The sequence below is a fragment of the Phyllobates terribilis genome, unplaced genomic scaffold (genome assembly GCF_046119375.1).
Source record: "Phyllobates terribilis strain yellow unplaced genomic scaffold, ASM4611937v1 Scaffold_11__3_contigs__length_659146591, whole genome shotgun sequence".
Classification (NCBI taxonomy): Eukaryota; Metazoa; Chordata; class Amphibia; order Anura; family Dendrobatidae; genus Phyllobates; species Phyllobates terribilis.
In genome coordinates, this window is record NW_027362771.1 from 479,655,712 (window position 1) to 479,680,846 (window position 25,135).

Sequence of the window (25,135 nt, forward strand, 5' to 3'; positions counted from 1 at the left end):
ATGGCTGTCCACCAATGTTCACCATCCAACCTGATGGAATTAGAGAGGATCTGCAAGGAAGAATGGCAGAGGATGCCCAAATCCAGGTGTGAAAACCTTGCTGCATCATTCCCAAGAAGACTCATGGCTGTACTAGCTCAAAAGGGTGCTTCTACTCAATACTAAGCAAAGGGTCTGAATACTTATGACCATGTGATATTTCAGTTTTTCTTTTTTAATAAATTTGCAAACATTTCTACATTTCTATTTTTTTCAGTCAAGATGGAGTGCAGAGTGTACTTTAATGAGAAAAAAATGAACTTTTTAGAATTTACCAAATGGCTGCAATGAAACAAAGAGTGAAAAATTTAAAGGGGTCTGAATACTTTCCGTAACCACTGTAATCAGTACTGACTAAAAGTTTGGACACACCTTCTCATTTAAAGAGTTTTCTGTATTTTCATGACTATGAAAATTGTACATTCACACTGAAGGCATCAAAACTATGAATTAACACATGTGGAATTATATACTTAACAAAAAAGTGTGAAACAACTGAAAACATGTCTTATATTCTGGGTTCTTCAAAGTAGCCACCTTTTGCTTTGATGACTGCTTTGCACACTCTTGGCATTCTCTTGATGAGCTTCAAGAGGTAGTCACCGGAAATGGTCTTCCAACAATCTTGAAGGAGTTCCCAGTGATGGCCCTTTTGCCTTCACTCTGCGGTCCAGCTCACCCCAAACCATCTCGATTGGGTTCAGGTCTGGCGACTGTGGAGGCCAGGTCATCTGGCGTAGCACCCCATCACTCTCCCTCTTGGTCAAATAGCCCTTACACAGCCTGGAGGTGTGTTTGGGGTCATTGTCCTGTTGAAAAATAAATGATGGTCCAACTAAACGCAAACCGGATGGAATAGCATGCTGCTGCAAGATGCTGTGGTAGCCATGCTGGTTCAGTATGCCTTCAATTTTGAATAAATCCCCAACAATGTCACCAGCAAAGCACCCCCACACCATCACACCTCTTCCTCCATGCTTCACGGTGAGAACCAGGCATGTAGAGTTCATCCGTTCACCTTTTCTGCATCGCACAAAGACACGGTGGTTGGAACCAAAGATCTCAAATTTGGACTCATCAGACCAAAGCACAGATTTGCACTGGTCTAATGTCCATTCCTTGTGTTCTTTAGCCCAAACAAGTCTCTTCTGCTTGTTGCCTGTCCTTAGCAGTGGTTTCCTAGCAGCTATTTTACCATGAAGGCCTGCTGCACAAAGTCTCCTCTTAACAGTTGTTGAAGAGATGTGTCTGCTGATAGAACTCTGTGTGGCATTGACCTGGTCTCTAATCTGAGCTGCTGTTAACCTGCGATTTCTGAGCCTGGTGACTCGGATAAACTTATCCTCAGAAGCAGAGGTGACTCTTCCTTTCCTGGGGCGGTCCTCATGTGAGCCAGTTTCTTTGTAGTGCTTGATGGTTTTTGCAACTGCACTTGGGGACACTTTCAAAGTTTGCCCAATTTTTCGGACTGACTGACCTTCATTTCTTAAAGTAATGATGGCCACTCGTTTTTCATTACTTAGCTGCTTTTTTCTTGCCATAATACAAATTCTAGCAGTCTATTCAGTAGGACTATCAGCTGTGTATCCACCTGACTTCTGCACAACACAACTGATGGTCCGAACCCCATTTATAAGGCACGAAATCCCACGTATTAAACCTGACAGGGCACACCTGTGAAGTGAAAACCATTTCCGGTGACTACCTCTTGAAGCTCATCAAGAGAATGCCAAGAGTGTGCAAACCAGTCATCAAAGCAAAAGGTGGCTACTTTGAAGAACCTAGAATATAAGACATATTTTCAATTGTTTCACACTTTTTTGTTAAGTATATAATTCCACATGTGTTAATTCATAGTTTTGATGCCTTCAGTGTGAATGTACAATTTTCATAGTCATGAAAATACAGAAAAATCTTTAAATGAGAAGGTGTGTCCAAACTTTTGGTCTGTACTATATATATATATATATATATATATATATATATATATATATATATATATATATATATATATATATATATATATATATATATATATATATATATATATATATATATATATATATATATACATACACACACATATATATATAATTGTGCAATTCCTAATATTTTCATGCAACAGTCGGAGACCCCTAAATAGACGTAACTTAAAAAAGTCATATTGTGACTGAGGGAGCATATAAACTTACTATATACTATTTATATGTTCATCCCAATCACAATACTGTAACCTCCCTTCGGTGGTGGCTGGAGGGAGCCAAAAATTATAGTTTAATATCATATTTTGTTTATGTAAGGAATCTGTAACCAAAAAAACTGAACTTATAAATTATTAATTTTACCACAGAGGGCTGAACCTCTGTGGTAAAATTATTAGTGAAGAAATGGCCTAGGAATGGTCTATTAAACCCCAGTGCTTAAGTACCTCCAACAATCAGTTGTAAGTCTAAAGGTGCCCATACACATAAGTGAAAAGTCATCCAAACCTGCCAATATTTAGACATTTATCTTATAGTAGTGCTTGAAAGTTTGTGAACCCTTCAAAATTTTCCATATTTTTCAATATTGTTGACCTGAAAAACTATATAAAATTTTTACACAAGTCCTAAAAGTATTTAAAGAGAACCAAATCAAACAAATGAGTCAAAAATATAAGACTTAGCCATTTTTTTTATTGAGAAACATGTCCGTGAGTTGGAAAAGTATGTGAAATTTTAGGATTAGCAGATAATTTTAAGTTTAAACTAAAGTACAGTGTTTTCAGTCAATAGGATGAATATGATATGAGTGGGTGACATGTTTTATTTAAAGAGGAGGGATCTATCAAAGTCTCATCTTCTTCACAACACATGTTTATGTGGCACCCCAGGGGTCTGGTCTCCACAGTAATAGCAATGTTATGTCTGAGAGTAGGTGGGAGGTCTCTTGGTCAGGAATCCTATGCATGCCACACCTCCTGCCCAGTCCTAGGAGGGGAAGAACTTCCCCTATATAAAACTGGGGCTGAGGCAGGGTTAGGGAGAAGAAGAGTAGAGAGAAGAAGAGTAGAGAGAAGAAGAGGAGCAGCTTAGGAAAGAAAGATCAGGAGCTCAGTGGGAGCAGTGCTAAAAGGAATCAGGGGCTGGCAGCTGAAGAGCTCGCCCTGATTGAAGAGTTACCACCGGACCCGGAGTCCGAGGCTGTGGGGATTAACCCAGACCCAGCAGCAGAAACCGCCCGGCAGGGGATTTCAGGTCCTCTGGCCAAGAAACCCGAAGGCACGGTCACACGCGTGGGACCAGCACCGCCGTCGTGGAGCGGAAGCCACTAGAAGGCCCCGAGTCACCGGCCATACGGGTGAGCACCACACGGTACACTCAGGGACGTGGGCTACCTTTACCCGCCTCTAGCAAGGAAGCCAGAAGAGTACAATTAGTTGGGGAGGCCTACAACTCCGCCTGGCCAAGGGGAATGCCATCTGCTCAAGGACTGACCAGGCCCCGACCGCTAGCCAGTACTCCGGGAGGGTCTATCTTTGTCACCAGTAAAGACCCTGAACTACACCGCATCGTCTCTGAGTGGTTCCTACTACCCCCATCATCCACGTCGGCTGCCCTGAGGCCATACCCCTCCCGTTGGGGGTTATAGCATCCACGCTGCACCATCCTTCCACCGGCCTCAGCGGTCTGCCCTGCAGTGGCAGCTCCATAGCTGCATTCAACGGGTGGCGTAGTCGTCCTACATCTACTGCTAATACACCGCCACTCAGCTTGACTCCCTGGGCACGGACCGGGTCACCGCCACGAGACTACTACCCCTATCAGATCCGGCTCCGGGTAGGCTCCCGTGTGCGCAACGCTACTCAGCACAGGCCCAGGGGCGCGTCAGCTTTTTGGCGTAGTCGGCAGGATACCGTGCCCGCAACCACCGGGTACTGCGTGCCTGAAAAAAAAAGAGACTTTTAAACTTACCTGTGGCGAAGATTCCCACCATCCGGCGCCATCTTCAGCCTTCTTCCCGCCATCGGTGAAGATTCCCGCCATCCGGCGCCATTTTCAGCCTTCTTCCCGCCTTCCGTGGAGTTTTCCCGCCGTTGGACGCCATCTTGAAGACGCCGCGCGGGAAGAAGAGGGGCGTGGACTCCAAAAGCGCGCGAGAACTGAAGCCCCGCCTCACGTCCAGACGTCGCGTACGGTCCTGGAAGGAGCCCAGCAGACGCTGACGTCACAGGAGCGCGACAGAAGGTCCTCAACCCTGACGATCCACTGCGGAGCCGCGGCCTACGGAAGAGGATCATCGCAAGGTAGGCCACGGTCCACTAGGGGGGAGGAAGATGTCGGATACGGAGGAGAGCTTCACTGCCTCAACCCCCGCCAGCGCCAGCGCTGCTGCAGTCATGCCTTTTACCATGCCCTATATCCCGGGAGCAGCCTGGCTACCCCAATACTCAGGGGAGTCACATACCCTGAATGACTTTAGAGAAAAGCTGGATAGCCTCTTCCAGGTGTACCCCCTCACAGAAGAGCAAAAAGTGAGCATCCTGGTGGCCCAACTAACCGGGGCAGCCCAAAGGGAGGTAAAGTCTTGGCCACCTGGGAAGAGGACTGTCGTGGGGATACTAACCCGGCTGAGGGACACCTTTGATACCCGCACCTCAGCCGAGATTAAGCTTAAATTCTATGGGTGCAAGCAGCGAGCACATGAGAGTATAAGGGACTATGCACTAAACCTACAAGAGGCCCTGAGAGCCATTAAGCAGACCGACCCCGACAGCGTGGGAAACGAGGACAGGCTGTTGACCGAACAATTTATAGAGGGACTATATTGCAATGTCCACCGAACCCAGTTGCGGGCCATAGCCTTACAGGATCCTCATCTGGACTTTGCACAGTTCAAGGACAGAGCCATCCGGGTGCTCCGAGAACCGGCACCGGGTGGCGTTGTGACCCACAGGCGCCCAGCTATCACTTACCACCAGGAGGCGGCGCCCTTGTCGGCAGGGCCTGTGGGGGCTGATGCGCAGGCTTTGAACAATGACCCGGCTCCAGACCTGCACCATCAGGTCCAAGAGCTAGCTAAAAGCGTTGCTGCGCTAACCCGAACTGTGCAGTCTTTACAGGTTTCCACTCCAGGGAAGATCCAGCTGGCATCCGGACCGGAGGACATCCCGTGGCGTCGACCAAGGAGGACCCCACCGGCCAGAGGAAGACCCAGCGACCGATACAACGAGGACGGACAACCCATCTGCCGCCGCTGCAATCAACCCGGACATATGGCAAGGTACTGTCCTTTAAACTGGCACAACCTGGGGTAGAGGGCCAACCCCCAGGAAAAAGATCACCAGGCCCATCGAGCTGGCGCGACAAATATGTGGGAGGACGTCCAGTCTTGCCTGTGGTACTGGATGGCATTCCTATGAGTGCCCTACTGGACACCGGGTCACAGGTCACCACCATCCCGTACGTGCTCTTCAAGCAGTACTGGAATGACTCGGATATAACCCGCTACCCTGACGACGACTTGAGTATCATTGCCAGCAATGGTCAACCCGTGCCGCAGATCGGATTTAAAGAGATGACCATTAAAATCGGTAGAGTCGAACTGGCAGCACAGGGACTAGTCATTGTGGACATTGACAAGCGCGAGAGTCACCCAAAGATAACTCTAGGAACTAATGTGATTGAAAATTGTCTTGCAGAGGTGATTTTCATTTTACAGCAGGTTGCCAAGAACGCCAGCTCCGGCCAGCAGCGAGTGCTCCAGAAAGAGATCCGGGCACTGATGCGACGGCAACAAGTGGAACTCTCCGGCGGTGAGATTGGTAGCGTAAGAATGTGTGACCCTTTCCCTATTGCCATACCCCCGAAAAGTGAAATGATGATTTGGTGCCGGGCAGCTATTGGTCTGAGAGGTAGAGATTACCAGGCCATGGTAGAGCCAGTCTACTCAGACAGTAGGCCCACCATTTTGACAGCCCGGGGGGTAGTTGATGTACGCCATGGGAGGGTACCCGTTCGCATAATAAATATTGGGAAAAGGGAAGTATACCTGCCCCGGTATGCTACGCTAGCCAAATTATATACTATCAACCAAAATTCTATACAGTCTGTGGAACCCTTGCCTCCATCTCATCCGGAGGAAGGTAACGGCTCTAAGAAAATAATGGAGGATTGGTGTCAGCAGCTACATTTGGGTACTGACTCCACTCCCTCCCACCAGAAACAGGGAGTCTACCGGGTGGTTCAAGAGTACGAGAGAGTGTTTAGTAAACACCCGTTAGACTTCGGGCGAGTCAAGGGGGTAGAACACCACATCCCCACGGGAGACCATCCTCCCATAAAAGAGAGGTATCGGCCCGTACCCCCTGCACACTACCAACACGCCAAGGGGATGCTTAGAGACATGAAGGAGGCTGGGGTAATCAGGGATAGCTGTAGCCCCTGGGCAGCTCCACTAGTCTTGGTCAAAAAGAAAGACAACACCATGAGAATGTGTGTAGATTACCGGAAAATTAACCGTATCACACACAAAGATGCGTACCCCTTACCAAGAATAGAGGAGTCTTTGGCTGCTTTAAAATCTGCTAACTTCTTCTCCACCTTGGATCTCACTAGTGGGTACTGGCAGGTTCCTGTAGCAGAGGCGGATCGGGAGAAGACCGCATTCACCACCCCAATGGGACTTAGCGAGTTTACCTGCATGCCGTTTGGACTCTGCAACGCACCAGGAACCTTCCAGCGATTGATGGAGTGCTGTCTGGGACACCGGAACTTTGAGACGGTCCTGTTATACCTGGACGATGTCATCGTCTACTCCAAGACCAACGAGGACCACCTGAAGCACCTGGCGGAAGTGTTTGAAGCTCTGGCAAGTTACGGCCTAAAGGTGAAACCTTCCAAGTGTCACCTCCTGAAGCCAAAGGTGCAGTACCTGGGACACGTGGTGAGTGCTGACGGAGTGGCTCCCGACCCTGATAAGATCACCGCAATTAAGGAATGGCCAAGCCCCTCCAGCGTAAAGGAAGTGAGGCAGTTCCTCGGGTTGGTAGGCTACTACCGAAGGTTCATACCCGGTTTCACCAAAAAGGCAGCTCCTATGCAGGACCTCCTGATAGGCCAGTCCAGGAAGGCCAAGAACCAGAAGCCGCCCTTCAGATGGGAGAAGTTGGAAGAAGAGTCCTTCCGCCAGCTGAAGATGGCCCTCACGGGGGATGAAATCCTGGCGTACCCTGATTACAGCCAGCCCTTTATCCTCTACACCGACGCCAGTAACATCGGGCTAGGAGCCGTACTATCCCAGATCCAGCAGGGGAAAGAACGGGTAATTGCTTACGCCAGCCGAAAACTGCGACCCACCGAAAGAAACCCTGAGAATTACAGCTCATTTAAGCTAGAGTTCCTGGCAGTGGTGTGGGCAGTCACCGAACGCTTTAAGCACTACCTCGCTTCTTCCCGGTTCACCGTGTACACGGATAACAACCCGTTGACACACCTGGACACTGCAAGACTCGGTGCCCTAGAGCAGAGGTGGATGGCCCGCTTGTCCAACTATGAGTTTACAATCAAATACCGGGCAGGACGCTCCAATACCAACGCAGACGCCCTGTCCAGGATGCCAAACCTACCGGACGTAGGGGAAGATTCAGAGGAACTGGAAGAAGTTGAGCTCCCCGCGTTCCACCGTCATGGGACTATCCAGTATTCCCACCGTGTAAGAATTAAGCAAACCGCTACGTTCAACCCCTTACCTCATTACAACTGGGTGGAGACGCAAGACAGTGACCCTGCCGTCCGTCTGGTAAAGGAGATGCTGACTCGGCCAGATGCACGCCTTGACCCAGACGCTCCGGAGGAAGCCAAGCAACTGTGGGCTGAGAAGAGTCGACTGTTCCTTTACAAGGGAAAGTTGTGCCGCAGAATGGTTAACTCCCGGACGCATGAACTAATCTGGCAAGTAGTGGTGCCAAGAAGAGACGCAGCTATGGTGATGGAGGCATACCACGACGGAGCTGGGCATTTCGGATGGAAGAAGCTGGAGTTTCTGCTGCACGGGCGGTTCCATTGGGTAGGCATGAGAGGAACCATCGAGAGGTGGTGCAGAGACTGTGGCCCATGCAACTTAAGAAGGAGGGACCGTGCCAGCCAGAAGACTCCCCTGCGGTCCATCATCACCAGACAGCCGTTGGAACTGGTAGCCTTGGATCATGTAAAGCTGACCCCAAGCAGAAGTGGCTACGTCTACGCGTTAACCATCGTGGATCACTACTCCCGGTTCTTGGTTGTCGTCCCCGTCAAGGACTTAACGGCTCACACAGCAGCTAGAGCCTTCCAGCAGCACTTCTGCCGTCCGCATGAATACCCGGAGCAGGTGCTGACGGACCAGGGGCCTGCCTTTGAAGCGGAGGTCTTCCAGGAGTTCTGCACCCTGTATGGATGCCGGAAGATAAGAACAACACCCTATCACCCGCAAACTAATGGACTTTGTGAGAAAATGAACCAGGTGGTGATAGATCTCCTGAAAACATTGCCCCTGGAGGAACGCAGTCTGTGGCCTGAGAAGCTGCCCGACCTGGTGGACCTATACAACCACATCCCTGTAGGTTCCACCAACTGTACCCCGGCTTACCTAATGAGGGTAAGACCTGGTAAGCTTCCTGTTGATCTGGAGATGGGAGTCCTGACACCCGAGGACACTTCACCAGAAGCCAACTGGGACACAGAGAGGCAGCAGCAATACCGAAAAGTACAGGAGAGCGTGGAGCGTAGTCTCTGTCAAGCTAGGGAAAGACAAGAGAAAACTTACAACCAGTATGCTCCCGCTGTTCCCCTGGTGCCTGGAGAGCAGGTCTTGAAGAGGAAAAGACGGCTCCACAAGTTGGACGACCAATGGGAGAAGGACCCGTACACCGTACTGCCCTCAAGCCACGACAACCCGAAGATCTGTACAATCAGTAAAGACGGAGGGGAAACCACAGCCATTGTATCCCGGGATCACCTAAAGAAGTGTCCCGAACAGCTACGGAACCCTGAAGAGGAACAAGAGGACCCTCGACCCGTAGAGGAAAGGGAAGATATGGTTAGTACTGTGCTCGGAGACTTCCCTCGGTCTTGGACTCAAGTCAATGGTGCTGTTGTGGTACCCGTCCTCACGTTCCTCCAACCAGCATCCCAAGTGCCTACGGAGACACAGGTAGAACTGGAAGAACAGCCGGTCCAGGAGGCAGAAGGCCCCACACAAGCAGACCAGGAAAATCAACCCTCTGCTTATAGTGAGCCTGCCATACCCCTAGTGAGCCAAAGAGTCCGTAGACGGCTGCCCAGTTTACCCTTGACAGCTCCTATACCCTGTAGCTCAGGACCAATCAACCAGCTCCGTAGGTCCACTAGGGTCACTAGAGGCCAGCTGCCCATACGGTGGAGGATCTAAATGTTCAAGCTATTTTATTAATGTTTACCTGTTTATTGTTGCTTGTGTATAATTATGTGTTTCTAGTTATTTATAGGAGTCTTTGGTGGATTTACCGGGAATCCTTTGTGTATATAGTTGGAGCGTAACCCAGGACGGACTGAAAGACTGTTAAGGACTGGGGGTAGGACAGACCCCTACCTGGTTACGTCTCCCTGTGTTGGTGAAATGGACACCCTTGTTTTCCTCAAAAGTTACACCCGGTTGCGGACACGCCGTGACCACCTTATGTGTTGTCTCTATCAGAATGTTATTGTTTGCACCTTGTTATGTTTACAAAAGTATGTTTAGTCCCGGAGTACTAACTTTCACTAGGGGGGAATGTGGCACCCCAGGGGTCTGGTCTCCACAGTAATAGCAATGTTATGTCTGAGAGCAGGTGGGAGGTCTCTTGGTCAGGAATCCTATGCATGCCACACCTCCTGCCCAGTCCTGGGAGGGGAAGAACTTCCCCTATATAAAACTGGGGCTGAGGCAGGGTTAGGGAGAAGAAGAGTAGAGAGAAGAAGAGTAGAGAGAAGAAGAGGAGCAGCTTAGGAAAGAAAGATCAGGAGCTCAGTGGGAGCAGTGCTAAAAGGAATCAGGGGCTGGCAGCTGAAGAGCTCGCCCTGATTGAAGAGTTACCACCGGACCCGGAGTCCGAGGCTGTGGGGATTAACCCAGACCCAGCAGCAGAAACCGCCCGGCAGGGGATTTCAGGTCCTCTGGCCAAGAAACCCGAAGGCACGGTCACACGCGTGGGACCAGCACCGCCGTCGTGGAGCGGAAGCCACTAGAAGGCCCCGAGTCACCGGCCATACGGGTGAGCACCACACGGTACACTCAGGGACGTGGGCTACCTTTACCCGCCTCTAGCAAGGAAGCCAGAAGAGTACAATTAGTTGGGGAGGCCTACAACTCCGCCTGGCCAAGGGGAATCCCATCTGCTCAAGGACTGACCAGGCCCCGACCGCTAGCCAGTACTCCGGGAGGGTCTATCTTTGTCACCAGTAAAGACCCTGAACTACACCGCATCGTCTCTGAGTGGTTCCTACTACCCCCATCATCCACGTCGGCTGCCCTGAGGCCATACCCCTCCCGTTGGGGGTTATACCATCCACGCTGCACCATCCTTCCACCGGCCTCAGCGGTCTGCCCTGCAGCGGCAGCTCCATAGCTGCATTCAACGGGTGGCGTAGTCGTCCTACATCTACTGCTAATACACCGCCACTCAGCTTGACTCCCTGGGCACGGACCGGGTCACCGCCACGAGACTACTACCCCTATCAGATCCGGCTCCGGGTAGGCTCCCGCGTGCGCAACGCTACTCAGCATAGGCCCAGGGGCGCGTCATTTATGTTTATTATGGCATGAACATGTCATGGGTGTGTCAGAGGTGACACAGTCGCCCTGCAGTTGGTTGCAGGAGATCTCTACATTTGGCATTACAGACATCTTCTTAGAGGCTGGCTGTCTCTAGGACCCAGCGGCTACCTCCCTCTGGCTAATTAGCTCCCTGGCCTGAGTGTATAAATACCTGGCGTGTCTGAGAAGGAGGTGCCGGCGATATTCACTACTACTTGTGAAGCTTTAGCAAGAGCAGTATTTCATCCTCTCTGAAGCTTGAGGCCGTGTGCACATTTGTCTGGAGTCGTCTAAAGCTAAGCAATATCCCCCTGTTTGTCTATCCTTGTTGTCTATAGAGTTCAGTGGAGATCGACTAGTGCTCATCTCCTCCCTTCTTTAGCCTTAGCCATACGCCAGGGAAAGTCAGGGCGAGGAACACGGGGCGATTGCTGTAGAGCCAATATAGGGACATATAGGTAGTTGAGACAGGGTGACACTAGACCAGACTAGGAGGTCTCCATTCCCCCCTTTCCCTAGTGTCTGGGCTCCCTTTCTCTCTTCCCTCTGTGTTGCACTAAGTCTTTCCCACACCATGCGTGACAGAACAAAGGAGATTTCTGAGGACCTCACAAAAAGAGTTGTTCAAGCTCATCAAGCTGAAAAAGGTTACAAAAGCATCTATAAAGAGTTTGGACATCACTAACCCGCAGCCAGACAGAATGTGTACAAATAGACGAAATTCAAGACCATTAGTACCCTCCCCAAGAGTGGTCGACCAACAAAGATCACTCCAAGAGCAAGGTCACAAAGGTAACCAAAGTAACTTCTAAGCAACTAAAGGCCTCTCACATTAGCTAATGTAAATGCTCATGAGTCCACCATCAGGAGGACACTGAACAACAATGGGGTGCCCAGCAGGATTGCAATGTGAAAGACCCTGCTCTTCAAACAGAACATTGCTGCTTGTCAGCAGCTTGCTAAAGATCACATAGATAAGCCAGAAGCTATTGGAACAGTGATTTGTGGATGGATGAGACCATAATAGAGCTTTTTTGGTTTAAATGAAATGCATTATGTTTGGAGAAAAATAAACCATGGCATTGCAGCATAAAAACCTAGTATCCCCTGTAAAACATATGTTGGTGGTAGCATCATGGCTTGGGCCTGCTTTGCTATATCTGGGCCAAGACAGCTTACCATCATTATGGTAACAATTAATTCTTAATTTTAGCAGTACTTTCTAAAGGAAAATGTTAGGATGTAAGTTCAAGAGATGAATCTCACGAGAATGTGGGTCATCAAGCAAGACAAGAACCCAAGCACACAAATCATTCTATAAAGGAATGGTTAAAGAATAATGAACTATAAAGTTATAAAAAAAAATAAAGTTAAAGCTTTGGAATGGTTAAGTCAAAATCCTGACCTGAATCCTACAGAAATGTTGTTGAGGGAACTGAAGTGAATAGTTCATGGGAGAAAATCCGCCAACATAACAGAGTTGAAGCAGTTTAGTAGAGAGGAATGGGCTGAAATTCCTCTAAGTTATTGCTGCACAAAGGGGTCACACCAGATACTAAAAGCAAAGGTTCACATACTTTTGCCACTCACAGACAAGTAATATTGGATAATTTTCCACAATTAAAAAATGACAAAATCTAATATTTTTAACTCTTTTTTATATTTGCTTCTCATTATCTACTTTTAGGACTTGTGTGAACATCTAAGAGGATTTTAAGTTACATTTATGCAGAAATATAGACAATTCTGAAGGGTTTGCAGACGTCCAAACACCTCTCTATGTGTATGGGTTCCTCTAGACGTTTCCCCCAAACAGATGATATTGCTGAAATAAGGATTGGGCATGTTGAGTTTCAACACAATTTTTCTCTCATAGAAGATAAGTCACCACCACAGATGTCTGGCAATGGTTTACGGCATTGCCATATAAAACTACACTCAGTAAAAATAATTTTTATACCAACCTTGATTCACTGACGTTTCTCCATGAGACCTCCTTTTCTCAAAATGATAACCTTTTTCCACATGCCCTATGTCCTGTTTCCACAAAATGTCACCGCCGGCCTTTCTAGATGATTGCGTATTTCTGAATTCATGACTTCCTAGTCTACATACTTAAATATTCCAAGCCTGAAATATAACCTGCACTAAATCATCAAAGCAAATGTTGTGTTGTAGAATGGTGATGATCATCGTTGCTGAGGTCATATTGGTGGTCTGGATATGAACCAGGAGTCAACTATACCAAGAACTGCAAACAGTGATGTCTGTCACACCTCCACATGTCACATGGGAATAATTTGGTTGCTCTGACTGACTGCAGCAAACACAGCACATCAGCATGTGTCAATATCTGCATTGGGCTAGGAACACGCTACTGTATTTGCTCTTATCAGAGAGAATTGGGCCGATTATGCTATATCACCCTCTGATCAGAGTTTGATCACAGTGTGATCCGACTTTCTTGGATGTGGAGAGGATGGAAAAAAAATTCTCCATCTTCTCCATTCTGTCAGGCCGTGAAAATCGCAACGCACTCGGATGACATCCAAGGTACTGTCCAATGTTTTCCACGGACTCATTGATTTGCATGAGAATATCGGATGAATATTGTGCATGCTATGATTTTATTCTCGAACAGACTCTGTCCGAGAAAAAAAAGGAAATGTGCATGGCCGCATAGAATAACATTGTTTTGTCGGATAGCAGTTGGACTGAAAATATGGTCGTCTGTCATATTGAGAAGCGCATGTATCACCAAAGTTGGGATAAATTGTGCAGGGGTAGCACTTATATTTTAGTTTTGAAATAAACTAGAAAATCTACAGCACCAACTAGGTTAAATAGCTGTTGATATTGGATGGGGACGGCTTTGTACCGATAGGATTTATTAGTATTTATGCACATACTATGTCACCATAACATAATCCATTCCTTTCCAGTGGACAGTCATGCAGCCCATCCTCACCCCTGTTGCCTTGTTCCTACCTTTGAAGCCATTTTCCATGATGTATGTGTTCTGTCTTCTGTCCATACTGCATGCACCTAGAGCAATAGACATGACACAATGGTGACTAAAGACATACACTATAACTTATGTCAGTTTACTAATGCTCGATATACGTGAATAGGCTAATCCAGGTCTCAACACTAACTCGCCATTGACCATATGCCCAACCAAGCTGATCAGGCAGAATACCCTTATTAATTTAGTAATATCCTCAAATTCATTTAGTTGCAGGTACATGATGAGCTTTGTTAGTTACGATGTTATGCAACAGCCAAAAGTTAGCTTTATATTAATCCCTTAAACCTTAGATAGTTTTGGCCTTTTATGGCCACCTCAATTTTTCATCCCACCTCTTGAGAGCCAAAATAACTTCATTTATCTGTAGCTGTATGTGGGCTCTTTTATTTTTTTAATCATTTGGGGGCATATATAGTGGAGAATTCATCATCAGAGGAATTTTTGAAGTCCGTTTTGCTTCTGTCTGCTTTGCTGTTATTTGTGTCAAACCTATCCAATTGCCCCATCATTTCACAAACTTAGCTCATCTTTAGATGTGAGGCTTCTGTCTAGAATGGATTTTACAGTTTTTACGCCACCCCCTTGCTACAGTGATTTGACAACATTTTGTGCGACATTTTAGAAAACTTGCATATTACAAATACATCAAAAGCTACTAAAATGCCAAGGAATCGATTCTTTTAAAAATGGCGCACAATATTTCTCAATGTTTCCAAAAGCTACAGATAATCCAAATTGCACCAAAATTCTTGCACAAAATGTGATAAATTCACCCTTAAGGCCACGTTCCCACGATGTCCTCGTGAGTCTTTGCTGTAGTAGATTTTCTGCAGCATTTCTGCACCTATTATGTAAATTACTTTACTTACTTGTGTTTTTTTCATTGCGTTTTTGAGTGTGTTTTTTTTTTTCGGACTCGGTTTTTGTCTCTTTTTGGTGTGTCATGTTTTAAACAAAGCTGCTTTGTATTTTGATACTTCCTGGTATTCGGCTTTGACAAAACTTTACTGATACAGTCATGTGCAGATTTTATCCGTTTTTTTTCCTGCAGATTTTACACATGTAATCTAAATCTATGGGGAAAAACTGCACATGAAACTTTGTGTACCCGCAAGAGAAATTAACATGTTACAGATTTGAAACAAGCACTGCAGGTCAGTTTACACTAAGTAAAAAAATAGCACAGTGGGCATCAGATTTCTATAAATCCCGTCCACTTTGCTGGAACTTTAAGACGCAACGTTTTTGACGCAGCAAAAATATACAATGTCAAAAACTCACCAAAAGCTCATCGTGGGAACACAGCCTTAGCATATTTTCATTGCAAAAACAAAGCAACTTTTTTTAAAGCATGACCAACCAAAAAGAGACAAAAACCCACAGTGTCAAAAACGCAATGAAAAAAAAGCCAGTAACCTAATAGGTACAGAAAATCTGCAGCATCAAAAGCTCACCAAACACTCATTGTGGGAACAAAGCCTTAGCCCATGTTCACACGTTCAGTATTTGGTCAGTATTTTACATCAGTAAGTCAAAACCAGGAGTGGGTGATAAATACAGAAGTGGTCACGAGCTTCTATTATACTTTTTCTTTGATTGTTCCACACCTGATTTTGGCTTACACATACTGATGTAGAATACTGACCAAATACTGAACTTGTAAACGTAGCCTTAATGTTTCATTTTTATGGGGGGAATCGAAAATAAATAGCAAATCTGCAATCATACATTATAGCAGGCCAGCGCTGACACTGAGCCTGCACTATCCCGTGTTAGTATGGTGTTTTTTGGAAAGGCTTTCCTTACTGTATGATATTCAGTGGATATCGGGAACGAATTAATGATTATAGGATCTACGCCGATGAACAATAAGGTCTATTCACACTGGGAACATAGATAACAGGTAGATATTTCAGCATTTGAAAGAACTTAAAAAAATGTCTTATGGATATTAGGATCTATTCACACCATATTAAGGCCCCGTAAGAGTTGATTATGCCTGACCGAAATAGCAGGTCACCTTTTGATTTTTTTTACAGGAAGTAGAGTACTGGTAATAGTGCAGATTTCTACAAGATAAATCAGCATTACATACTGTGACACAGAATATATCTAAGTCAAAAACAATCAAAATAAAGCACGTGGGACGTCAGTGATAGAAAATGTGTAAAGGGGCCTGATTCATCATTTGCAATTTTTGGAAGATACTTTTTTTGTCTTTTGATATTTGCTGACATTATTGCACCAAATTCATCAAAATAGCCCACCAGGTTCATGATTTTTTTTTACACAAAATAAAAAATGCTCTTTATTTCTCTGTCTTTAATCTGTTTTGTGACTTTTTCACATGTCCTGCTAAAATATTGCAAAAATTGAAACAATTTTTTAAGCGTTCAGGGGGGAACCTGAAGTAAATTTGCAACAAATGATGCAACTTCTTAAGGCCACGTGCACACGTTGAGTATTTGGTCAGTTTTTTACCTCAGTATTTGTAAGTCAAAATCAGGAGTGGGTGATAAATACAAAAGTGGTGACGTGTTTCTATTATACTTTTCCTATGATTCTTGCACCCCTGGTTTTGGTTTGCAAATACTGAGGTAAAAAACTCACCATATGAATGTGGCCTAAAAGTCACATATGATGAAGCAGGCAAAAACAACTTGAAAGCCCTAAGGGCTCTTTCACATGTCCGTGCAATTAGGTCTGATGTCAGATAACAATGCACGGACTAGCCGGTGACTCTCCTAACCCCAACGTGATAGCTTCATATATTTCTACGAGGTCACAGCCCCACTATCAGTATTTGGTCAGTATTTGGTCAGTATTTTTTCTCAGGAGTGGGAGACAAAACCAGGAGTGGGTGATAAATGCAGAATTGGTGACTTGTTTCTATTATACCTTTTCTCCGATTGTTCCTAACCTGGTTTTGGCTCCCACTCCTGAGAAAAAATACTGACCAAATACTGATAGTGGGGCCGTGACCTAAAATACTGAAAACAATTCATAGCGAAATAAACTAATTGAAGAAGAGAATGGCAGATGGGGCAAACTCCAAGGCACTAAGTACAGCAGTAAAAGATGAGATAATGCGTGCAGCGCTCACTGGAGGGAAGGAGAGCCGGTTGTGACATCACTTTCAGTTTTCTAGACTTTGTCCCCAGTCTGAGTTGCATTTCCTGATATTAAGACTAGGAGTGTTAACCCTTTCCCGACATGACCAATTTCCGTTTTTGTTTTTTCCTCCCCTTCATCCAAGAGTCATAATTTATTTCAATTTTCGGTCCACATAGACATATAAGGGCTTGTTTTTTGAGGGACGAGTTGTACTTTTGAATGACACCATTCATTTTACCTCATAGTGCACTAGAAAACAGGAAAAAAATTCCAACTACAGTGAAATTGTGAAAAAAAAAACACGCAATTCTGACATTGTTTTTTTGTGAATTGTTTTCACGGCATACATTGTGAGGCAAAAATTACCTGTCAGTATGATTTTCCTCATCAGTTCGATTACGGCGGTATCAGGTTGTTGATTTTGGCCTGTGCAATGTTGGTCCACTCCTCTTCAATGGCTGTGCGAAGATCTTGCATGGCAGCATACTCACCAGACATGCCACCTGGATCGGCGAATACGACAGTCTTCAAATTCCTACCAATAGCCAGCAACTTCATACAGCCATTGCAGAGGAGTGGACCAACATGCCACAAGCCACAATAAATAACCTGATCAACTCTATGCGAAGGAGGTGTCTTGTACTGTGTGAGGCAAATAGTGGTCACACCAGATACTGACTGGTTTTCTGACCCCCCCCCCCCCAGTGCCCCCAATACTGTAAAACTGCACATTTTATTGTGGCCAGTCTAAGGCAAACCTGTGCAATAATCATGCTGTCTAATCAGCATCTTGATATGCTACACCTGTGAGGTGGATAGATTATTTCGGCAGAGGAGAAGGGCTCACTAAGGCCTCTTTCACATGTCAGTGTCTCCTGTACGTGATGTGACAGTTTCCACACATACTGGAGACACTTACACACACAGACCCATTAAAATGAATGGGTCTGTGCACATGTCAGTGTGTTCCATGGACTGTGTCCGTTTTTTACACGCTGCACAGGCCACAAAACATCCCACACATCTGCACACTGATGACATCCGTGTGCTGTCAGTGTGGCATGTACCGGCGCCTGGGAATCAGCGGTACAGTTCAGCACCCGGCGCCTGGGAATCAGCGGTACAGTTCAGCACCAGGCGCCTGGGACAGCACTAACTGATTCCCAGGCACAGATACATGTCATCCTGATGTGGCATACGGGTGGCACATGATTGCCACACAGGTAGACACGGACACAAGGACACGGATATCTCCGCTGCTGGTTTTTCCAGTACCAGAAATATCAGGATGTGTGAATGACGCGCCCCCTGGGCCATGTTTGGGGTGCGGCGCGCGTGCGCGCGGGGAATACCCGGAGCCGGATCAGATAGGGGTAGTAGTCCTCGTGGCGGTGACCCGGTCCGTGCCCAGGGTGTCAAACTAAGTGGCGTTATTGATATGATGGTATTAGTGTCCGACTACGCCACCCGTTGAATGCGGCTATGAAGCCGCCGCTGCAGGGCAGTACGCTGAGGCCGGTGGTTCGGATGTGCAGCGTGGATGGTATAACCCCCAACGGGAGGGGTATGGCTTCAGGGCAGCTATGTTAGAGATGACAATGGGAGTGATGGTGCGGGTGTCCCAGTACTGATGGTGCAGGTGCGACGACGAAACACGGAGGCTTGAAGTGCAGTTTCAAAAGCTTTACTCACAGTTCTTTACCAGGTCGCCCGTGCACAGTAGGACCACCCGAGTCGTGCTGCGTCCACCAGGTCAGGGACTCGGCCAACTCCCAGGCAGTTCCAGAGCGTGGTCCTGAGCTCCCCTCTCTTCCTTCCTACTGGCCGTCCCCACCAGGGATCCACCTTTGTCCAGCTCCCTCGGGCCTTCTGGTGGTGAAACCTTTCCCGGCTTCCCTGACCCTATACGTGGTATGCCTTCCTGGTGGATATGGCGAGGGGTCGTGCCAAAACTTGTCCACGACCTCCGGTTCCTGGCTGAGGATAATTGGCCTCCACCAGTTTGGGATCCGGTACCCTGTTCTGCCAACCCTTCACCCGTTTCCGTTCTCTCGTGGGATCTCAGGGTTCCCTCTATGCTTTCGTCTCTGGGCCTTTCCTTGCGTCTCTCTTCTTCCTCCTTTTTCCTTCTCTCTCTCTCTGCTTCAGGCCTGGCTCTGGAGCTGGGCCCAGACGGAGCCACAGCTCCCTGTCAGCCCTCTCTGGCTGAGCTCCTCTCTGCACAGAGCAGACCAAAAAGACCCTGTCCTAAGATGGTGCCCACCTTATATACTCCCTCTGACACCCGAGCCCAGGTGACAAGCACCCAATGGGCTCCTACCTATGCCCAGAGTCCCTCCCCTATCTGCTCCTACACCACTAGGATGTTCCTCCCCCCTCCCCACTCCAGCCAGGGACAGAAGCTGTCGTACCTGCACATCTATCTGGTGGGAGTACCGTTGATCTGTCCCCCGGAAATGGGGTGAGTGTGGTGCATGCAGCTATCTGAGCCCAGTTCCACACTCCATCCTTACCCGGGAGTGGAATACCACACCTCTGGTCTGAGGTGCAATACCCCTGTAGCAGCCGAGTCCTCGGGGTGCTACATTCCCCCCTGGTAAACCACAGCACGTCCTCGGGCTGAAACAGAGCAAAACAATTAAACATACAAAAATTTGAAAGTGCACTCACATATAAGACATTAACTACAACACATCCCTTTATGGGAGGTACTTTTCTCTTAACTTTACGGGTATAAAACATTACGAAAACATTATCAGAAAATACCATTAACTCTCTTAGCATCATAAAAACTTTTTCATATAAAACATTCTTGATCAACACGTTCTTGATCTCTGGCCACCGTGCAACTTGTGACCAGGTAAAGTGCAACAGTCTCTAGTTCTAAAGTAGAAACGCAGTTCCGCTATAAAACCAGTAGGGGGCGCCTTAAGAAGCGCAACTATTTACAGGGTATGGCCGCTCTCAGTCCTCGGCCAGTGGGAAATAAGGAAATGGCTGCTCACAGTCCTCAGCCTGGTAATGGATAGGGGCACACAGGAAACAGTTCCTTTAAACAGTTCCACACTAGTCCCAACGGGGACCACACTTCACTCAGCAACATCTTCAGCAACAGTTCTCATTCCCTGACGGGTAACTATATACAGTACTTTGTTTATGCTACTTCCTTCAGTAGCGGTATCCTCTCCTTGTCTCCTCCTGAGGGTAGTCTTCAGACCCGTCCGGGTCCTCTTGGCTTTCCTCATATTGTATCTCCTCCTCAGTCAGCCGGTGTACGTGAAGGGCGTACGGTCCTTTGGCACACTGATGCCGGGTGAAGGTGACCTCATCACCCGGGTAGAGGTCACGTCCGCGGTGTCCCTCCGGCAGGTGGCTCTCGACATCCCTGCGGGTGACAAAGACGTCGCCGGGGGTTCGGTGATCCCGAATAAAGCCCCAGCCATGCTCCAGCTGGAACTTTATTACGGTCCCGGTGGCGCGGGGACCGTGGGCCGCACGGGGGTTTCGTCGGGCTCGGCGTTTCTGCTCCGCGCTCCGGACCTGCAGCTGTTCTTCGCGGATCCGCCTCTCTCGTCGTTCTCTCCCGAAGACCTCTAGCTGTTGACGGCAGCACTCCTCACGCCGGGCTGCGTCCGCCCGGGTCTCCTGGGTAAACCCCATTAGGTTCTCACCGGTGGGGTCCCATGCAAACTGGGCTCCCTCCAACGGGAGCGGGACAATTTTGGCGGGCGCCGGAGCCGGGATTAGAGGCTTACACAGGGGCCATTCCCTCCGGAGTCGGGGATTGATGTACTCCGGTGGCCAAACGAAGGGCAGCCCATCCGGGCTAGTATGCTGTGCAAACAGATCTTCACCCAGGGGTGGCACGGTGGAGGTAGAGGGCGCTGTAGGGGCAGCGGCGCCCGGGGGTGCTCGGCCTTGCGTCCAGGCCGGAGGCATCCTATCTGGGCCCAAGTATGGCACCTTCCGGGAGGAGAGTGCTATGGAGACCGCGGCACCCGGAGGTACTCGGCCTTGCGACCAGGCCGGGGGCACTTCCTCTTTTGCCGCGCTCAGGGTCAAGGGGCGTGGCGCGGAAGGGGGCGTGACCGCGGCTCCGGCCGCTTGAGGCCTAGTTGGGAGCAGTGGCGGTGCGGCAACGGGCGCGGTGAGTGGGACTTCGGGCTCTGCGACGGGGAGCTGGGGCAGGCTTTCGGCTACTGGGCTCGGGGTGGTGACGTCCCCATTACCTGCTTCCATCCCTGCGGCTCCCTCCGCGGCGTCGTCTCCGGCCTTCGTCCCTCCTGCACCATCCTCAGGGGCAGACATGCTCCACGTTGCGGGTGTCGTCCTCTGCTGGCGGGTTCCAGCCTGCTGGGCCATCTCCCTCCCCCATTCGGCCAGTGCTTCCTGCTGTACTCGGGCCATCTTCCGGGCCAAGGCCTCCAGCGCGGTCTGTGCACGCTCCCGATCTCTGGGGAGCTGTGCCAGGATCTCCACCAGGCCTTCTGGGGTGGCGGCCTGCAGCAGGCCCCGGACCACGGGGTCGGTACCGCTTGTCTCTTCCTCCATCCCCGGGTGCGATCTGTCCAGACTCCTCCAGGCTGCACCCATCTTCTCCGTTTTGTTCTCTATCCGCCCCCCTTGGGAGTGGTCCCGGGGCAACTTAGTGACAGTCAGTTTCAGGGGCAGACCCCCCACCTTGATGGACATTTCCATGGTGGTAGTCTCGGCTGGTGGGGGCGGTCTCCGCTTTTGGCGCCCTTCTGGGACCATGCCCACGATGGGAGGTGGTCTCTTGCCACCCTCTGGCACGCCCATAATGGCGTCCGCTCTGCCAGGGCGGGAAATCGTCTCAGATGGCGGGAATCGTCTCCCGATGGCGGGAAACTTCGCAGATGGCGGGCAAAGACTGCAGATGGCGGGCAAACGGCGGGAAACGACCCCAGATGGCGTCCGATGGCGGGAATCCTCTGGAATTGGCGGGAGACTCCTTTTTGCGGTAAATGTGAACTTTTCTTCAGGCACGCAGTACCCGGTGGTTGCGGGCACGTAATCCTGCCGACTACGCCAAAGTTGACGCGCCCCCTGGGCCATGTTTGGGGTGCGGCGCGCGTGCGCGCGGGGAATACCCGGAGCCGGATCAGATAGGGGTAGTAGTCCTCGTGGCGGTGACCCGGTCCGTGCCCAGGGTGTCAAACTAAGTGGCGTTATTGATATGATGGTATTAGTGTCCGACTACGCCACCCGTTGAATGCGGCTATGAAGCCGCCGCTGCAGGGCAGTCCGCTGAGGCCGGTGGTTTGGATGTGCAGCGTGGATGGTATAACCCCCAACGGGAGGGGTAAGGCCTCAGGGCAGCTATGTTAGAGATGACAATGGGAGTGATGGTGCGGGTGTCCCAGTACTGATGGTGCAGGTGCGACGACGAAACACGGAGGCTTGAAGTGCAGTTTCAAAAGCTTTACTCACAGTTCTTTACCAGGTCGCCCGTGCACAGTAGGACCACCCGAGTCGTGCTGCGTCCACCAGGTCAGGGACTCGGCCAACTCCCAGGCAGTTCCAGAGCGTGGTCCTGAGCTCCCCTCTCTTCCTTCCTACTGGCCGTCCCCACCAGGGATCCACCTTTGTCCAGCTCCCTCGGGCCTTCTGGTGGTGAAACCTTTCCCGGCTTCCCTGACCCTATACGTGGTATGCCTTCCTGGTGGATAAGGCGAGGGGTCGTGCCAAAACTTGTCCACGACCTCCGGTTCCTGGCTGAGGATAATTGGCCTCCACCAGTTTGGGATCCGGTACCCTGTTCTGCCAACCCTTCACCCGTTTCCGTTCTCTCGTGGGATCTCAGGGTTCCCTCTATGCTTTCGTCTCTGGGCCTTTCCTTGCGTCTCTCTTCTTCCTCCTTTTTCCTTCTCTCTCTCTCTGCTTCAGGCCTGGCTCTGGAGCTGGGCCCAGACGGAGCCACAGCTCCCTGTCAGCCCTCTCTGGCTGAGCTCCTCTCTGCACAGAGCAGACCAAAAAGACCCTGTCCTAAGATGGTGCCCACCTTATATACTCCCTCTGACACCCGAGCCCAGGTGACAAGCACCCAATGGGCTCCTACCTATGCCCAGAGTCCCTCCCCTATCTGCTCCTACACCACTAGGATGTTCCTCCCCCCTCCCCACTCCAGCCAGGGACAGAAGCTGTCGTACCTGCACATCTATCTGGTGGGAGTACCGTTGATCTGTCCCCCGGAAATGGGGTGAGTGTGGTGCATGCAGCTATCTGAGCCCAGTTCCACACTCCATCCTTACCCGGGAGTGGAATACCACACCTCTGGTCTGAGGTGCAATACCCCTGTAGCAGCCGAGTCCTCGGGGTGCTACATTCCCCCCTGGTAAACCACAGCACGTCCTCGGGCTGAAACAGAGCAAAACAATTAAACATACAAAAATTTGAAAGTGCACTCACATATAAGACATTAACTACAACACATCCCTTTATGGGAGGTACTTTTCTCTTAACTTTACGGGTATAAAACATTACGAAAACATTATCAGAAAATACCATTAACTCTCTTAGCATCATAAAAACTTTTTCATATAAAACATTCTTGATCAACACGTTCTTGATCTCTGGCCACCGTGCAACTTGTGACCAGGTAAAGTGCAACAGTCTCTAGTTCTAAAGTAGAAACGCAGTTCCGCTATAAAACCAGTAGGGGGCGCCTTAAGAAGCGCAACTATTTACAGGGTATGGCCGCTCTCAGTCCTCGGCCAGTGGGAAATAAGGAAATGGCTGCTCACAGTCCTCAGCCTGGTAATGGATAGGGGCACACAGGAAACAGTTCCTTTAAACAGTTCCACACTAGTCCCAACGGGGACCACACTTCACTCAGCAACATCTTCAGCAACAGTTCTCATTCCCTGACGGGTAACTATATACAGTACTTTGTTTATGCTACTTCCTTCAGTAGCGGTATCCTCTCCTTGTCTCCTCCTGAGGGTAGTCTTCAGACCCGTCCGGGTCCTCTTGGCTTTCCTCATATTGTATCTCCTCCTCAGTCAGCCGGTGTACGTGAAGGGCGTACGGTCCTTTGGCACACTGATGCCGGGTGAAGGTGACCTCATCACCCGGGTAGAGGTCACGTCCGCGGTGTCCCTCCGGCAGGTGGCTCTCGACATCCCTGCGGGTGACAAAGACGTCGCCGGGGGTTCGGTGATCCCGAATAAAGCCCCAGCCATGCTCCAGCTGGAACTTTATTACGGTCCCGGTGGCGCGGGGACCGTGGGCCGCACGGGGGTTTCGTCGGGCTCGGCGTTTCTGCTCCGCGCTCCGGACCTGCAGCTGTTCTTCGCGGATCCGCCTCTCTCGTCGTTCTCTCCCGAAGACCTCTAGCTGTTGACGGCAGCACTCCTCACGCCGGGCTGCGTCCGCCCGGGTCTCCTGGGTAAACCCCATTAGGTTCTCACCGGTGGGGTCCCATGCAAACTGGGCTCCCTCCAACGGGAGCGGGACAATTTTGGCGGGCGCCGGAGCCGGGATTAGAGGCTTACACAGGGGCCATTCCCTCCGGAGTCGGGGATTGATGTACTCCGGTGGCCAAACGAAGGGCAGCCCATCCGGGCTAGTATGCTGTGCAAACAGATCTTCACCCAGGGGTGGCACGGTGGAGGTAGAGGGCGCTGTAGGGGCAGCGGCGCCCGGGGGTGCTCGGCCTTGCGTCCAGGCCGGAGGCATCCTATCTGGGCCCAAGTATGGCACCTTCCGGGAGGAGAGTGCTATGGAGACCGCGGCACCCGGAGGTACTCGGCCTTGCGACCAGGCCGGGGGCACTTCCTCTTTTGCCGCGCTCAGGGTCAAGGGGCGTGGCGCGGAAGGGGGCGTGACCGCGGCTCCGGCCGCTTGAGGCCTAGTTGGGAGCAGTGGCGGTGCGGCAACGGGCGCGGTGAGTGGGACTTCGGGCTCTGCGACGGGGAGCTGGGGCAGGCTTTCGGCTACTGGGCTCGGGGTGGTGACGTCCCCATTACCTGCTTCCATCCCTGCGGCTCCCTCCGCGGCGTCGTCTCCGGCCTTCGTCCCTCCTGCACCATCCTCAGGGGCAGACATGCTCCACGTTGCGGGTGTCGTCCTCTGCTGGCGGGTTCCAGCCTGCTGGGCCATCTCCCTCCCCCATTCGGCCAGTGCTTCCTGCTGTACTCGGGC

General features: G+C 49.7%; 1 protein-coding gene across 6 annotated transcripts in view; it reads right to left on the reverse strand.

Moving 5' to 3' along the window:
* The window catches only part of MEGF11 (multiple EGF like domains 11), a 752,211-nt gene that overhangs the window by 23,236 nt on the left and 703,840 nt on the right, over positions 1-25,135 (reverse strand). For all 6 annotated transcript variants that reach the window (XM_073653441.1, XM_073653443.1, XM_073653439.1 and 3 more), the window contains one exon: positions 13,819-13,875. In XM_073653441.1, coding sequence (XP_073509542.1) covers positions 13,819-13,875 — 57 coding nt within the window. The remainder of the gene's footprint in view (positions 1-13,818; positions 13,876-25,135) is intronic.